This window comes from Convolutriloba macropyga, chromosome 15 (assembly GCF_964194025.1).
Source record: "Convolutriloba macropyga chromosome 15, txConMacr16.3, whole genome shotgun sequence".
NCBI classification, from domain to species: domain Eukaryota; kingdom Metazoa; phylum Xenacoelomorpha; order Acoela; family Convolutidae; genus Convolutriloba; species Convolutriloba macropyga.
This window is the reverse complement of record NC_134482.1, coordinates 33,971,915-33,989,988: the sequence shown is the minus strand read 5'-3', so window position 1 is coordinate 33,989,988 and position 18,074 is coordinate 33,971,915. Positions and strand designations below refer to the sequence as shown.

The window sequence follows — 18,074 nt, the reverse complement described above, 5'->3', positions numbered from 1 at the left end:
GACGAAAAGTCAAATGGGCCAGAAAAGAGATCTGGCAATGAAAAAATCGCATAAAACAAACCACAGTACAAATACAACTGCTGGTGTGTAAAAACTTCGTTTGAGACTAACTAATCAATGATTGAACAGTGAATTGTAAAAAATCTCCTGTTTGGTGAAAACTAAAAACGGAGGTTGAAACAAAAACCTGTCATGAATCTAACGTAAAGATTTGCTTTTAAATTTCAATAACTCGCTCGACAAGTGGCAGGTTGGAACATTATTAGGGAACAGACATCTGGCTTTTCAAAAGTTTATGTTATTTCGGTTTGTGCCAATAAACCTTGATTAACATAGCCACGTTTCCATTCAACTTTTATTCGGCCTATCCTTGGACTAAAAAAAATAAAAAGCCTCTGTAATAGGCAAGGGAGAAAACGAGAGCGGATCGTAATAAGAGCAGATTAGGTAGTGCAAAAATGGAAAACTCAATCGAGAAGTGAAGTTGAAATAATTTTCTAACAAAGCGGTCAGGCAAAACTTCAAGACACACACGTTTACAAAACTTGTTTCGATTTTCAATGGAGAGCAATTCTAGATAAAAGTGAACAAATTAAAAGATACACCTCTAAAATTAACATGACGGCGGCCATTAAACAAACATAACCGACTAACGTCGGGCGAATTGCTCTCAAGCGACCCGCAAGCAGTTGGCTTCGGTAGTAACCAGCTGCTGCTTAGGGATGCTAGCATCAGGGGGTGACCAGTGTGCGTGTGTGTGTGGGCTGAACGCAGTGAGGCGCAAGCATAGGGGGCGGATCAAGCGATGGAGTGTAGGGCTGCGAAGGCTAGATGAGAGGGGAGTTCAAATTGACACGTGGAGAAGGATGAACAATGGGAGTGCCGCTGAAGGGAGGAGGTGAGGGTAATGGGGGGCTGATGGCGGGGTTGACTGGGGGGTCAAACTTTTAAGATCAAGAACCGTCTTTAGAATTGTCTGCTCAAAACAGTTTTCGTGAATCGCATTCTTAGAGTATAGTTGGGCTTAGAGAACTCAATGCCCTCCGAGCGCTACCTGTTTACACCGTTTTTGAGGATGAAAAATCAAATGGGCCAGACAAAAAATCGGGCAATCAAAAAATCGCATTAAATAGACCACAGTACGAATATAACTGCTGGTGTGTACAAACTTAAATTGAGAGCAAATAATGAATGATTGTGCAGTGAATTGTAAACAATCTCCTGTTAGGTGAAAACTGAAAACGTAGATTGAAATAAAAACCTGCTGATATGAATCTAACGAAAAGATTTGCCTCTAAATTTCGATATCTTGCTCGACAAGTTGCTGGTTGGAACATTATTAGGGAACACACATCTGCCTGTTTTTATTATGTGTTAGCTCGGTTTGTGCCAATAAACTTTGATTTGCATAGCCACGTTTCAATTCAACATTTATTCGGCCTCCAAAATATTCTAAAGCTGACAGGCGACTCATATTAATCGAGCAGACGACAGCCAGCTGCCTATAAAACCGCGGGTATCAAATTCTCTTTTTCTGGCAACGTTAGCAACTTCCCCAGAGCGGCAACAGGAAACTCTTTGTGAAAGAATATCAAATAAAAATAGCGCGCCAATTAAAAAGATCATTATTTATTCTAGTTTCTGGTGTTAATTAGTTAATCCAGGCCCTAATTTGAGACCACAACTTAATTTTAAAAAATTCCGCAATTACAATGCTAAAATGCATAAAGAGCGCTAACAGGTTTCCCGAGTATTGTAAATTAACGGTGTCAATTAACGGCAATATACCCAATTCCATTATACCCAATGCATTTTGATATTTTCGTTCAATAATCCGACTACAATTAGCAGTCGCTATCACATGTATGTTTTAACGTACTGGATGCTCATGGCCGTGCCCAGCTGCCCGTGGGACTTGATATGAAGCCATCACAACTAAAAATGGGACCTAATTAACCGCTTGAGTATGTCAAAACATACGTGCAAACGCCAAAATTAAAAGTCATGCAAGGACGCACTTGATCAATTCAATCGTGCTTTCATTTTTTCTGTCTAGTGAATACAGTTAGTTATAGACAGAAACGCGCTTACTAATATAAATTTGCGCAGAGATTGCGCTACAAACCCAAACTCAAATCGCTCGCCAATCTGAAGTTAGCGCGCGTGTAATTTACCAATCCCACGGGGTTGAGGAACAGCAATTATTGAACACCCTGCTTCAGCACTGGTTTGCTATTTTGTTAGGAACTTGTAGTGAAACATGGCGAGGGGAGGGGAATGTGAACAATAAAGGAGTATACAAGCATGCACACCTCCGGATAGAGGAGGGGGTGGTCTTTCCGGAGCCTCTTCTTCTTCCTCCTCCGCTTCTGGTTCGACCTCAGGCTGTTGTTGTTGTTGTTGTTTGTTTTTCTCCTCCTGTTCACGCTGTTTGAGTGGTGAGATGAAATAGTGCAGGGAGGAGGTGTAGATCTCATCTGCAAGCATTGACACCAAAAGGGGAGTGAAAGTGTTTGTTACATGAAAACAGTTCAATCATTCGTACGTATACCCCCTTCCAATCAAACTTTAGAATGTGAACATCTCTAATATACATTAAACCACCCACGAGCACATTTTAAGTCTGCAGTGCCAGAAGTCAAAATGCCATAAGTTCCAACTTAGCCAGAAGTTGATTTCAGTTGACTTTCATTATTTTGAAACGCACGCGTTTCGTGTTTTAAGCATTGTTACGTGACTCTGCAGAAGTCACTTCGAAATTCTGACTTAATATCTCGAACCGCATCGCGGTTCTCGATAAACGCCAGAAGTTCTCAGAGACTTCAAGCAGAGTCACGTAACCGTTACTTATTTACACCATTTCTATTAAATACACTAATTGTAAAATGACTATTTTTAAACTTTAAAGCTTTGTTTTTCAGTTTGTTCATGTAGGATTATGAAAAAAAAACATTTATAACAAGGGAAAAGGAAACATTTCTACTTTTACATTAATAGTATAGTATCAAATCACATTTTTTAAAACTAAGATATTGATGCTAGATATTAATATTTGGCCTAATTCTGGTTTTCCAAAGCTGTGTTCGAGATAGGGCGGGGGGGGGGGGTTAAATTCCAAGAGATTGAAGTTAACAGGCAACAAAAATGAGCATTCGAATGAAATAGCTGGAAAACATTTAATCACACACAACAGGTATTGTGCATTGCTGCCTTTTCCTTTCCTTATATGGCAGAAAAGGCTACTGAGTCACGCTCCCCAAGTATAGTACCATATCATTAACATTCGGATGAGAGGACTGTAATGGTGGAGATTCTATGATGTCACACACATTAAACTCTCAACGTATTGCAATAATCCCTGCGTTGGACAAACCTGAGTACTATTGCGTACCATGGAAAATATTAATGCTCCACATGATTGCAATGGTCAAATATTATTCACTAGACTTTATCTCACTTTCGGTCATACACGACCATTTGGTTTGATTAAAACCTTCAATCAATTTTAGAATTGACCTGTTCAGCAAAAGTCATCGACCCAGAAAGGAACAAACTCTCATTTGTAGTATCTGCCGTTTTCTAAGTTCCCGGGTCGTGAAATTTTCCAAAAATTATGTAAGAAATGCGCTGAATCGTGCACGAAATAGGTGTTGTCATTCAGCCCTGCAGCATGAAATGAGGATATACAGGCAAAAGAGAGATAGAAGACGAGGAGAGTTGCATGTAAGTGCGTTCACTGTATCTACGTCTACAAAAAGGAGTGGAGACATGATGGGAGTTGCAACTTACCATCCCCGCGTTGGATAGGGACTACTCTTGGTCCATAGTACTGCTTCAGTAACATCTTGATAGCGTTCACTATGTCCAGAACCTAAAAATCATAAATTATGTTACAAAATTATTTTTTAAGTATAATTATTATGCAAATCACACAATCTTAACATGAATGATCATCAGAGAGGACAGTCCTAAGACCTGATTAACACTGCCCTGGAAAATCAAACATAGTAGACCTTGTTTCAAGTCACCAAATGTCAATATCGGTTCTCCAAAATAGTTCATTAGAGACATCAATCTCTCATGTCAAATATTTGCCTCTTAATTTTTTTGTAATCTACTATTTCGCGAGCAACAAGATAAAACAAATGGCGAAATAAATTTTCAACATAACGAATATACATTGTTATGAATCTCGAACTTCACAATTAGCATTGATGAAAACAATCGATTGTTAATATCTCACCTCGTGTGAATTCTGGTGGAAGTCAACAGTTATCTGTGGGTTCTTAGGATCTTTGGCAAAGACTGTTGCCAACCCCACAAAAGGCTGCACCTCTGAAAAAAGTCCCAGATAATCTCTCAATTTATCATCCTTCTAGGTTTTTTTAATGCCTGCGAGCTAACTGCTGCAAAAATATTTTAATTTCATAAGCTTTCAAATCCCGTACTTCAAAGTTCAACTCAACTTTCGTGGCAGTTTATTCGCAACGCAAAAAATGGGCACAAAAAGGATCCTTAGAAGTTTGCGAGAAACAAAATTCTCTGCCTTTTTTGAGAAGATATTCTAATGAAAACTGTGCGAGAACAAGAAACTTGACAAAAAGCTCTACTTGCTCAATCTATCCAGTATGGGTTGGTATGGGTTGGTGGGTGCGCAGGCGTGTTTGGGAGAGGGGTCAAACTTTGATAAACTCCCTATACTATAAATTTATATATCCTCAGTTTATATGTAAAGTGAATCGCATACTCAGAACGTAGTACGGCTCTAATAGAACTGCTTGGTGACTTTACCAGTTTCCCACGTTTCTCAAGACGAAAAGACCAAAACTCGTTGGTTAGCGGGAAAAAACAAAATCGGCCAATAAAAATTAGTAGTACAAAAAAAGTGTTATAAAAGGACCAGCTGGACCAATGTAATAGCTAAAAATTCCGATTGAAAACAAACTGAAAAAATTCTGAAAAAAAACATATATATTTGTAAGGTGCTTCTTGTTCCGTCATGTGGGAGATTGTAGGGGTATCAATAAATAAGCTCTGTATAAATTTCATGCGCGTTTAGATCCAGCTAATCAGTAGGCGCAACCTAAAATTTCGTAAGTCAAATAATCAGAAACTTTTAGTTCTTTTCCTTGCTTAATACTAAAAATCAGTCTGTGTTTGGTACACCATCATTGAACGACCAGTGAATTAAATTGAGCGAGACTATCATGGATTCGCTACAGTAATTTGCTACTAAAGTATTTTAGAAAAATAATAAAAGGAATCTTTGTGTCCATGGTCTAAAACCCACATTAAGAATCTGTCTAATAAAAGAGACCGTATTGCAGCAAAACTTCTTACTGATTGTTACGTAAATGATTGTTTCAACAATTCGGTTAAACGACGAGCACTAGCTTTGCGAAACAAAGTAACAGCAGCTATCAGAAAAGCAAAAAAAATACTATACAAATGAAATTGAAAATTTTTTGGAAACCCGGGAAAATATTGTCAAAAATGAATTACAGGTACAGCTCAAAAAAATCCCTTTGACATCTGAAATTAAAATTAATAGATTGTCAATTCAGAATAAGCGAGAAATAGCATGTGAGTTTAACATTTTCTTCCGTAGCACTGGAGCAAGACTGTCGAAGGACTTTGATACCGTCAGTCTGATTGGAATTAGCCACAAGCCTTTCCCAATCTAAATGCAAGTGCCATCAATTCTTTCTATTGAAAATGCAGTTAACAAACTTTCAACCTAGTTAACAATTGATATTCACGAAATGTTTAATATTTTGTTGAAAGCTTGCATTTCCGTATTGGCTCCAATAGTTCAAGATTTTATTTCATGGAAAGCATTTCCCCCATAGTGTACAAACTGGACAAAATTATTCCTGTAGATAAAGGTTTATCGAAATTTGATATTAATAAGTATCGACCTACATCGATTTTCGTGCCTTAGTAAGATAATTGAAAGGGTCATATACAATATTCCCGTACCGAAAACATAAGACTCATGCTTGATAGTAAAACGTCAGCTTCTTTAACATGTTATCTTGATTTTGAAAAAGCATTCGATACCTTAAATCATAATCATTTGGCGCAAAAACTAAGTACATATGACAAACGTGGTCCTTGTTTGAAGCTGCTTAAAGACTGTCTTGCTGAAAAGAAACACTTAGCAGCCATTGGAGACATCTAAACATACCTTTTCGAAGTCTCCTGTGGTGTCCTCCAGGGCTCCGAATTGGGGCCCCATTGTTTTAGTATCCATAAATAATCTGAGTGATCGCTGCACTCTATTGAAAGTTTTTCATTAGGCTGACGATACTTCTCACTTGTTTCCCCTAAAGGCTAACCATAGTGAAATTCAACAGGAGTTGAACATCATCAACAATTGGCTCGTTAGCAACCATATTTCTCTAAAGCTAACTAAAACAGAGTTGCAATTCTCCCTAAAAACTGCCACAGCTCTATCAGTTAAAGTGACGGAGATAGAGTTCCGGAACGTAACTAAATACCTAGGTGCATATATTGAAAAAAATTTGCGTTTTAAAGACCATGTGAATGAGGTTGTAAAAAAGTAAAAAAAATGTTTGTTTTACGAGTTCAGGAACGTAACTAACAACCTAGGTGTATGAATTGCAAAAAAAACATTAGCGTTTTAAAGACCAGGTGAATGAGGTTGCAAATAAAGTAAATAAATTGGTTAGCTTAGTTTTTGTAACGCGAAAATACCTAAAAAGAACTGTTTTACTAAAAAAATTATGATTTCTATGTTAAATCATAAATTCAATGTGGTGTGCTTATCTATGATGCCTGTTCGAAAATATCTCTCGAACCTTTTTGAATGTTTACAAAAAATTTCTACACAATATTATTTTTCTCTCCCCACGGGAAAGCGCTGAACAGTTATTTGAAAAAATCGAGTTCTTCAAAAGCCATAAATTCATGACCTGCTCATGTTTGCTTTTGGAGTCTTATAACAAATTACCCTTAGCGCCAATTTTTGTCAAATTTTAGATTATAGGTACAGTACTAGAAACAACGGTTTCTGTTCTCTACCAAAAATTAAAGTCAATTATTATGAAAAATTCCTTACAATATCGAAGTGTTAATTTATTTAACGTTCTATTGAAGTTCGGTTATACTAACATTCCTGCTGAGACAACTGCAAAAGTCCAAACGTCACCTCATAACTTCAAAGATACTATCTCACCCCATGATTCTACCCTCGAGAACGTAGTGTTCTAACCTTTGTTTAAATTTTTTGTTCCAAGTTAGACAATGCGAGCATCCCTCTAACCACTCGTGGGTTATATGGATTCCCATCGTACCTATGTGGCGGCAGAGCCCCCTTTTTTGGTTTTCGGAAGCATAGATCAAATTGGAAAAAAAATCCAATTTTTCACGATTTTGTGTACAACTTTTTGCCACTTTCTTCGGAGGTATATGAAGCAGCCAAGTGGATTGAAGCTCAGTGTAAACTTCTCCCATAAGTTGTGATAATGTTGGTGCTATTATACGTAAAACTGATTTCATAATAATTCTATTACGATTTATGGTACCACAGTCTGCAGTTCTGCAGTTTCCGTTTTCGTTAGTAAAAAATATTTTGTGTCTCAAAGTTGATGTATTGTAGCCGGGGTGTCATTTAAAGAATGCAACGCTACACAATTGGCATCCTCTTCTGCATTGCCGTTCGCAAGGCTTGATAAAATGTTAATTTATCTTATTCGAACCAAAGCTGTGCTTATCTCTTGTTTCAATGTGCTTTTTATTTTGAATTTTCTGCGGATTATTTTGGAGTCAATTTTCTGCGGATTTTATTGAGTCGAATGATTAGCAACGATGTTCCATAATAAAGGACACAAGAGTACCTTTTAAGGCTGAATCGTGCACGTACCGTGCTAAGAATAACTTGAGCCACATTGCAGGGAAAATTCCAAAGCATTATATGAAAGAATGTTAGATTCCGTTTATCTGAAGAAAATGGGCTGTCTACCGCAAAAAATGGGTTAAAGAACTTCCACCAATGAAATTCTCCAGCATAAAAAGTTTAAGGGTTTGATTTGGTCAGAATTCATTAAGCTCTGACGAATGTTAATCATTTCATCAAAAATTGGAAACATTTCGACTCTGTTCTTATTTAAATTCTCATTGAACACATGAACTACAAATTCTTGGAAACAGAAAAGCTAAGACTTCCAATTAAAAATGAAAAAAGAAAAACGCTTGTTAAAAGAAAATTAAAAAAAACTTGATATGAGTTTTAAAAATAAACATACCCGGCAGATTGCTGGAAAATAGCCGCCGTTGATTCCCATAACTCTATTGGTATTGAAAGAAAAAATATCAACCAAAATTGATTTTTGTATAAAAACATTTTCAAGTGCGATTTATTTTGATGTCATTTCGTAATTGAACATACTCCTGTCTCTCAGTGAGAGGATACAGGGTCTAGTATCAATACCAATAAGCGTTAGAGAGAGGTAACTAATACTTATAGTAACGACGTTCAAATAGCGGGCATCTAAAATTGGGCTTTATGGGTTTATCCCGTTTCTATTTCTGACTTCAATTTTTATACTGACTATGTTCATTTTGAATTGCTTTGCTGAGCAACTGATGTTCAAAATCACTTTGCGCAGAATGACAGCAGAGTGAAACCAGCTTAGAGAAGTCAAAAAGATTTCACGCAAAATGTCGAAAAAGCGGCAAAATGGTTAAAGCGAAAAAGAAGTTCGACGAAGTAAAAAAACATAGCAGGACAAGTCCTGAAATACAATTCAAAGAATTTAATGAACAACTTAGAAGTACTCTAACTGACCAGCAGGTCACGTGAACATTGCCAGCGAAAAAAGAAACAAAATCATCTCCAAAAAACAGAGAAATTGAAACAATCAAAAAAACTGAACAAAAATATAATCATTGCTAAAACTCTAGAAGCTTTTACCCCTAAGGCAAAATTTGATCTCTTTAATTATACCTATTTCAAAAATACGCCCAAAACCAATTTTTGGTTCTGAAATCGGTCCAGTATTATATCTGCAATAACTGAAAGAAATTCATTGGCCCTTGAAGATCGATTAACTCGAAAATGACCGAAAAATTAAAAAAAAAAGAAACCAATTGCAAATTTTAATGAAATGTTACGGAAAATCGTGATATTAAAATCTTCAGAATTGTTTCTGTGTATCTAGAGGCTATTAGACGTATCCCGTAACCCGCAACCAAATTCCAAGCCTTCAAAAATTCATGGGCTCAAAGACCGATCAGACAATAATATTTAGAAAAAATTTCAAAAAATAGAAATTCTTTAAAAAAAATGTAGAAGACCATTCACCTGCCCCCTAGCAACTATTTAATAACAAACTATCAAACATTGGATGAGGTTAGCTGGCTACTGAGGTGAGAAAAACTGACTAAAAGACAAATGTTTTGGAAAAACAAAAAAAATTGCAAAATTTTATCAAGAAATTTCTAACATTCGCAAGGTTAAATCGTTGAAAACAAATCCATTGAAACTAACAACCATGCAGTAACTTTCGTCAGACAGTGGAATAGGTTTTTTGGTACTTGAGAATGCACAGATACAAAAAACTGACAAAAACTTTAGAAAACCTTGAAAAAAAAATTGCAAATTTTACCAAAAATGTGCTAAAATTTGAGACATTAAAATGTTGAAAACCAATCCGTTGTTACTAGAAACTAGACAGTGTCCTATTATCAAACCTAGAAGGAGATTCCTTGGCCCCTGTAGCTGGAAAAACTCAAAAAATGCAAAAATTTTCAAAAAACTTGAAAAAAATTGCAAAGATTAGTATCATTTTGCGTGTTTATGTTTGTAGTACCAAAACATATAACTCATAAAATAGTCATAAACAGTAAATTTGTCTCAAAAAAGCACTTCGTCAACTTTTAAAAATTTCAACCTAAGAGTAATCAAACAAAAAACTAAAAAAATCACAAAAAAAAATGAAAAATTGCAGCATTTTGAGCCCAAAAACTTCTAAAAACGACCTTTTAACCTTCAATTAGGGCCATCCCATCAGCTGTACCACTCTAAGCACTTGAATGACTACTAAAACCCTCTTTGGGCCTCTAATGAAACTTAAAGCCTGCTGGGCTTTACCTGTTTATCCCGTTTTGAGAGATCAATGTCATTGAAAAATGTGTGAACACATCTTAAAAAAAAACAAAGCAGAACAAGTCCTGACGTACAATTCAAAGAACTTTCATTGAGTAAACAGAAAAAATAGACCCAGAATGGACTATGAGTGAATTGAAAAAACCGTTTTTTAAAAAAAAATCAGATCAAAAAATAAAAACGGAAAATCAATGTCAAAATGCCGCATGTGAACAAAAAACCCACTAGCCAGAAACGAAAATTTAAATCAAACAAAATCTAGGTCTAGAATGAGCTGTGAATGGATTGGGAAAACCATTTAGAAAAAAATCCGGTCCAAAAAATCGAAAAACAGTAAAAATCAGAGTGAAATGGCCGCATGTGAACAAAAAACGCCACCGTGAAACCGAATTTTTGTTCAAATACCGTTTTCTCACTCTACTTCAAAATTAGAGCAAAAACGATTCACGCCGCAAAACCACTCGCTTTTTCGCTCCATTTCCTGTTTCAGCGTGACCAAAATCACTACTCCAATTTGACTTCAAAAATCATGAAAATGTGTGAACAGATCTTAAAAAAAAAGACAACACCCCAATACAATTCAAATTCTTTGAATTCTAAAAAAAGCAGGACAAGTCCTGACGTACAATTCAAAGAATTTTCATTGACTAAACAGAAAAACTAGACCTAGAATGGACTATGAGTGAATTGAGAAAACCATATTAAAAAATCAGATCAAAAAATAAGAAAAAAATACAAAAAATCAATGTCAAAATGCCGCATGTGAACAAAAAAACCACTAGCGAGAAATAAAAATTTAATTCAAACAAAAAACTAGGCCTCTTTGAATTGTAAAAAACGAAGAGCACCACAATACAGCTCCGCTCAGATTACAGCTTCACAGCTCAACAGAACTTGATGAACGACAATGAGCTTACGTGATTTGAGAGCGGAACATAACTCAGTCAGCTTCAATGTCACCTCTTTATCATCGAGCAAAACTCCTTGGGTCTCGCACACCTAAATAGGCAAGTGCAATTCTTTTGCGGTGCTTTGATTTTGCTTTTATATGATTAAGCGCTGTTAGATGAAAATATTTTCTAATTTTCTAAATGTTTTTTATTAAAAGCCAATAAAAATATAGCCCTGATTAGTTCAAAAAACGAAAAAATGACAGTTCACCTCGGATACACTCTCAATTAACGGCTGTATATAACGGCAAAGGTCGCATATATAGATTGCGGATACCTGTATGATGCGACGTAGGCAACTGATGACTCGGGCTGATGTCTCCACAAATCCCCTCTGATCCCCGTTTTGAAGACTGGCCAGACATTCCTTCAGCAAATCCTCTATCGTCACCTCTAAGCAATGAAAGAAAATATATTTCGCTATAATTGAATTCTTATTGTACAAGGCAGTTTCACTGAACTCGTTAAGAGTTTCTGTTCTTTCTATTTTTAAGTGTTACAAATGAAACATAGCCGAAAGATTGCCGAAATAAATGATAAATAGACGTGCGGGTCCTAAAATAAAAACAGAAGCAAATAAGAAGTAAGCTAAAGGAGTCGCCGACTTGATCTATATAGAGAACCTACTAAAAACATTCAGAAGTTGTCTTCAATATAATTTTATTGAAAAAAAAGTCCAGTGAATATTACATTTTAGTTGCATAACAGCCTTCATTATACAACACTTCTCTATTGACCCTGAAAAGGCTTAGAGTAACCTTAGGTCGCCTTACAATTGGTGTTAAAAGTCATTTAGAGAATGAGGCCACTCCTTTATCATCAAGAAATTTATCAAGCAATTCAGTAAAAACTCACTACTAATGAGAGTAACAAATGACGTCAAGTACATAAGCGTAATTGTAGAGCGGGGTGAAAAGATGAATTAAATTGCTGCTTTGATGTCTGAATAGGCATAAAACAAAAACAGGCGGTAGACGGCAAAAACACTACCACCGGATAAACTGGTCTCGAAAGACAGGTGGGTCAACTTAATTTAGAGAGGGTGTAGCTTAGAATTTTTTAATGATGCGAAAAAACAAACCCTTCAGGGGTTCAAACTCGCTAGCTCCCAGATGGAAGTCGCACATCTCATCCAAAACTCTATAAATGCTCGGATTCTCCACCGCTCATATTGCATTTATATCAGTAACAAACATTATTTAGGTATGAGAGCAATTGAGATCTCGCAAAAAATAAGCAGACAAACAAGAAAACGTCACCTGAAAGCAAAAAATGTTCTAAGAGAAAAGCGAAAAAACGCTTAATCAAAATTTTTTCACAAAACCGACACACACAGTTACCATTTACAATAACTGATTCAAACATCGTTCGAGAGAAATTAAAAAAAAACCACCTCAATATAGATACACTCAGCTTACAGATTCGCAGCTTTAAAGAAAACAATCTTTGTTACTCAAATCAACAAAAACAAACAGACATAACCGACTAACGTCAGGCAAATTGCTCTCAAACGACCATCGAGCGGTTGGATTCAGTAGTACGCAGCTTGGCAGAGATGCCAGGGGTGAGCAGAGTGATGGGGGCGGGGTCAGGCGATGGAAGGGGGCAGGGCTGGGACCGCTGGACGACGAGAGGGGTTTCATAACACCAGGTGGAAGAGGGTGGACTGGGGTTTTTTTCGGGTGAAGAGGTGGGAGTAGAGGGTTGGGGGTGACTGAGGGGGAGCTGAGTTCAAAGTGCAAGACTAAGAACCGCCCTTAAATCAATGAAATTGTCTCTTCAAAACAGTTTTGGTACATCGCATTCTCAGAGACTAGCGAGGCGTAAGGCTCTCCTCAGAGCACCTAATGCCCTCAGGGCGGCACCTTTCTGTCCCGTTTTTGAGGACAAAAAGTCGAGTGAGTCAGACAAAAAAATGACCCATAAAAAGACCATAGTACTAATATAATTATTACAAACTTCGTTTGAGATCAATTAATCAATGATTGTACAGTGAATTGTAAACAATCTCTAAAAATTAAAAATATACCAGAGCTGTTGGATTTGTTAGTAACCAGCTGGTGCTTAGGCATGCTAGCATTAGTGGGGGACCGGTGTGTGTGTCTGTGGAGTGGCGGGAGGTGATGGGGGGTAGGGTTGCGAAGGCAAGATGAGAGGGGAGTTCAAATCGACATGTGCAGGAGGGTGAACAATGGGAGTGTCGTTGAAGGTGGAGGGTGGGGGGTTAATTGTCGGCTGATGGTGGGGGTTGACTAAGGGGGTCAAACTTTTAACATTCAGAACCGTCTTTCACACCATGAAATTGACTCCTCAAAACAGTTTTGGTTAATCGCTTTCTCAGAGTACAGAAGGGCTTAGGGCTCAAAAAGAACTCAATGCCCTCCGAGCGCTACCTGTTTACACCGTTTTTGAGGACGAAAAGACAAATGGTTCAGACAAAAAACCGTCCAATAAAAAGACCATAGTACTTATATAATTGCTACAAACTCCGTTTAAGATCAATTAATCAATGGCTGTACAGTGAATTGTAAACAATCTCTGAAAATTAAAAATAAACCAGAGCGGTTGGCTTTAATAGTCACCAGCTGGTGCTTAGGCATGCTAGCATTAGTGGGGTACCGGTGTGTGTGTGTGTGTGTGTGTGTGTCTGTGGAGTGACGGGAGGTGGTGGGGGGGGGGGGAGTAGGGTTGCGAAGGCAAGATGAGAGGGGAGTTCAAATGAAAATGTGGAGAAGGGTGAACAATGGGAGTATCGTTGAAGGTGGAGGGTGGGGGGTTAATTGTCGGCTAATGGCGGGGTGACTAAGGGGGTCAAACTTTTAAGATTCAGAACCGTCTTTCACACGATGAAATTGTCTCCTCAAAACAGTTTTGGTTAATCGCATTCTCAGAGTACAGTAGCGCTTAAATGGTGGTTACTCGCAGTAGGGCTTAAACAAAGAACTCAATGTCCTCCAAGCGCTACCTGTTTACACCGTTTTTGAGGATGAAAAGTCAACTGGTTCAGACAAAAAACCGGTCAAAAAAAGACCATAGTATTAATATAATTGCTACAAACTTCGTTTGAGATCAATTAATCAATGATTGTACAGTGATGTAAACAATCTCTGAAAACTAAAAACGGAGGTTGAAATAAAAACCTGTTGATATGAAAGTACATATTTTGTTTCTGAATTTTGATAAGTTGCTCGACAAATGGCTGGTTGGGACATTGTTAGGGAACAAACATCTGCCTTTTTTTGTTATATGTTAGCTCGGTTTGTGTTAATAAACTTTGAATTGCATAGCCACGTTACAATTCGACTTTCATTTGGCCTCCAAAAATATTCAAAAGCTGACAGGCGACTGATATTCAATGAACAGGCGACTGCCAGCTGCCCATAAAACCGCCAAATTTTTGTGACTTTTGTGGGGGTACCAAATTCCCCATTCAGCAACTTCCCCAGAGCTGCGACAGGGAGCTCTATCATAAAAGAAAATCAAACAAAAAATAGCGCGCCTATTTTAAAAAAATCAGTATTTATTTTAGTATCTGATATCAATTAGTAAATCCGGGCCTAATTTGACACAACAATTTAATTTTAAAAAGTCCAAAATTATTATAATATGCTTCAAGAGCATATAATAGATCGATAAAACTAATCAACAGCAGCAATTATTTAACAGCAGTCGATAATAGCAGTCGATAACAGCTCCCCAGAGCTGCAACAGGGAGCCCTATCATAAAAGAAAATCAAACAAAAAATATCGCGCCTATTTTAAAACAATCAGTATTTATTTTAGTTTCTGATATCAATTAGTAAATCCGGGCCCAATTTGAGACAACAATTTAGTTTTAAAAAAAGTCCACAATTATTATAATATGCTTCAAGAGCATATAATAGATCGATAAAACTAATCAACAGCAGCAATTATTTAACAGCAGTCGATAATAGCAGTCGATAACAGTTCCCCAGAGCTGCAACAGGGAGCTCTATCATAAAAGAAAATCAAACAAAAATTTAGAAAAATCAGTATTTATTTTAGTTTCTGATATCAATTAGTAAATCCGGGCCCTAATTTGAAACAACAATTTAATTTTAAAAAAGTCTGCAATTATCATGATAGTATGCTTCAAGAGCATATAATAGATCGATAAAATTAATCAACGGCAGCAATTATTCAACAGCAGTCGACTGAACTAATCTTGAGTCGCAGTCAAAGGGTTGACCTTTGGTTGTAACTAGATTAAGTGTTGGGTGGGTGACCTCAGTGCGCGAGGATAAAACATAGGTGTGAAGGCTGTGTGATGGCTAGGCCTACTAAAATCACCAATAACGCGATGAAATTGTGCCTGAAGGGGTCCTCGACAGCTTCGCTTCCCCAGTGCCCGCCTACTAAGACCCAAAGACAGCAGCTGAGCAACTAAATGACTTCAGTCTTGAATAGTTTAATATCCTGATTCTCAACACAAAAATTCAAATAACTCAAGCGAGCATTTTTAAGATTACAGCTTCGCAGCCATCTTTAGAAAAAAGTAATGAGAACAATTGATGGAAGCCTAATTTTTTACAAGGGCCAAAAATTGTTCCAATTTGGTGACCAAAAAGTGACTTAAAATTCCCTCCGACCTGTTCTTTCTCTGCCCGGAAGTGCTTACAACAGGTCGAGCAAGAGGTTGACAAAGTTTTTTTGACAAAGTTCTTGGTTCCGATATTGAAACATCAACCGATAAGATGAAAAACATTCTCAGTCTAAGATCTCTTGAGGAAAACGAGACAATTTTTACCATGCAGGTGAAAAGCCTACACCAGCGTTCCCGTAATTGAGGCCATCGAGATGGCATGTGAAGCTCTGTTCACTTCAAAAAGCCCGCCAGCCAATGTCGAGAGCAATATTCAAGTCACTCATGGAACTGGCCGTCGCAAACGTTTGGTTCATGTGTGGCTCAGAATGGTACATCTAGAGAGATGGAGCAGCGATCGGTCCCTCTCTAGCGGTGATACTCACAAATCTTTAACACACTGTGAAGAGAAAACAGAGTGGACTGTCATTCATGCTTTGAAAAACGTATTACGCAAGCCAGCTTAAAAACTAAGTGCAAACTAATGCAACTAATGACATTAAGCATAGAAGAACTCAATGAGTGGCATAAAATTGCTTTTGAGGTTTGCAGCGTGAAAAAATGTACATCAAAAAATAACCGGTAGACCGTTTATATATATATACCCTGTATATATATATATATATATATATATATACCCTGTATATATATATATATATATATATATATATATATATATATATATATATATTTATATATACCCACTACATATGTATTATACATAAATATAAATTTGAAATGAGTCTAAAAGTGGGAGGCAGAACCCCTCATTTCTTACTACTATACTGGTAAAATAGCGGAGAAACAGACTTGCCAACCGCAGAATATGCAAACAGAAAAAATGGAGATAGTTAAAGAAAGGACCGGTTCATTCACTCCTTTTTTCTCGAAGAGTAAATATGAACAGCCTTCAATATTTAGGAGTCCTCTATAGGCTTTGAAAGCGTTAACAATGACTTCAAGTGACCTGGATCACAATTTCAATCAGAGTGGACTGTCATTCATGATTTGAAAAACGTATTACGCAAGCCAGCTTAAAAACTAAGTGCAAACTAATGCAACTAATGACATTAAGCATAGAAGAACTCAATGAGTGGCATAAAATTGCTTTTGAGGTTTGCAGCGTGAAAAAATGTACATCAAAAAATAACCGGTAGACCAAGACAATAGCAACAGTCACAATCAATTCACAGCGTCGTAGCTATAATTACCCCTAAAGACAAAACTGCTTTTAACTGCTTGGCCACATTTTTTGCAATAGCCTCTCATCGCTTTTGAGACAGCGGATGATGACAAGATACGTTTGACAATTTTGTAGGATGCGTGAACAGACGATGTCATCAGGCAGTTGCCAAAAAGATTTCAACGCATTCAAAAGAATAAAATGGCCAGATGGAACTAATATTTTCAAGGAAAAAAATACAGGGGGAAATCAAACAGGTAGAATATTAAAACACAACCGACTAAACGTCGGAAGAATTGCTCTCGAACGACTAGTGGGAGCTCTAATCAATTGCAGCCTGCTTCAGTCGGGGGGGGGGGGGGGAGGGAGGGCTTAGCCTAAATGTCAAGCGAAAATTTTGCATAAAAAAGACACACACGTTTGCACAATAACTGCTATGAACTTCATTCAAGAGCAATTAAACAGTGAGTGAGGTAATTCAGAAATCATACGCCATGTGTAAAACGAAAAAAAAAGATCAAACGAATTCAAAAAAAAGCCAGCATGAAAAGTCCTGAAAAACGATCGACAGAATCCAAAAAAAAACTAAAAACTATTCTACCTGATTAGAATAAATGAACATTGGAGCCAAACAGAAAATGCAAACGTCGTTTTACAAATTAAGAAAAATAAAAACAATGGCTTTCAAAGTGTATATAATTTTAGAATCAGTCTGTGATAACCACTTGGCAGATAGAAAAAAGATCTTTCTTGATATATAAGACGCAAGCAGAGGTAGGCAAAAAGTAGTACAAGAAAACTAGAATTATAACATTTGATTAAAATTTGAAAAATTGATTTCCTGGGGCTTCTTGGTGTCTATATTTTCCATAACATAACTAAAATTTTAAAATACGACAAGAACGCAGTAACAAGATCCAAAACTTTTTTTGACTACGAGTTCAGTGCAAATGAAATTGACGCTAAACATGACGAAAACCTGGGGAAAATGAAACTTTCTTACAAAGTTTTACAGCCAATTAAATTTTTCGCTAGCAGAATTCGGGTTGCTCATAAAAGAAAAGCAAAAACCAGAGTATGCACATAAGAAGGAAAGCAAGAAAAAATTTCAAAAAACGGGAAAATGGGACAAACAATAACGGAATCTAATAAAATTTTAATTTTCATTGATAAGTCAAATCGCTCACGTTCATCATGATATTAATATCT

The 18,074-nt window shown here is 36.9% G+C and overlaps 1 protein-coding gene across 3 annotated transcripts in view; it reads right to left on the bottom strand.

Moving 5' to 3' along the window:
* LOC142354723 (vinculin-like) overlaps positions 1–18,074 on the bottom strand; it is a 290,445-nt gene that overhangs the window by 33,874 nt on the left and 238,497 nt on the right. For 2 of the 3 annotated variants that reach the window (XM_075407100.1, XM_075407098.1), the window contains exons 15-19: positions 11,357–11,472; positions 11,047–11,128; positions 4,244–4,335; positions 3,790–3,871; positions 2,313–2,477 (exon numbers count right to left, since the gene is read on the bottom strand). In XM_075407100.1, coding sequence (XP_075263215.1) covers positions 2,313–2,477; positions 3,790–3,871; positions 4,244–4,335; positions 11,047–11,128; positions 11,357–11,472 — 537 coding nt within the window. The remainder of the gene's footprint in view (positions 1–2,312; positions 2,478–3,789; positions 3,872–4,243; positions 4,336–11,046; positions 11,129–11,356; positions 11,473–18,074) is intronic. The other variant, XM_075407099.1, reaches the window with a different exon arrangement.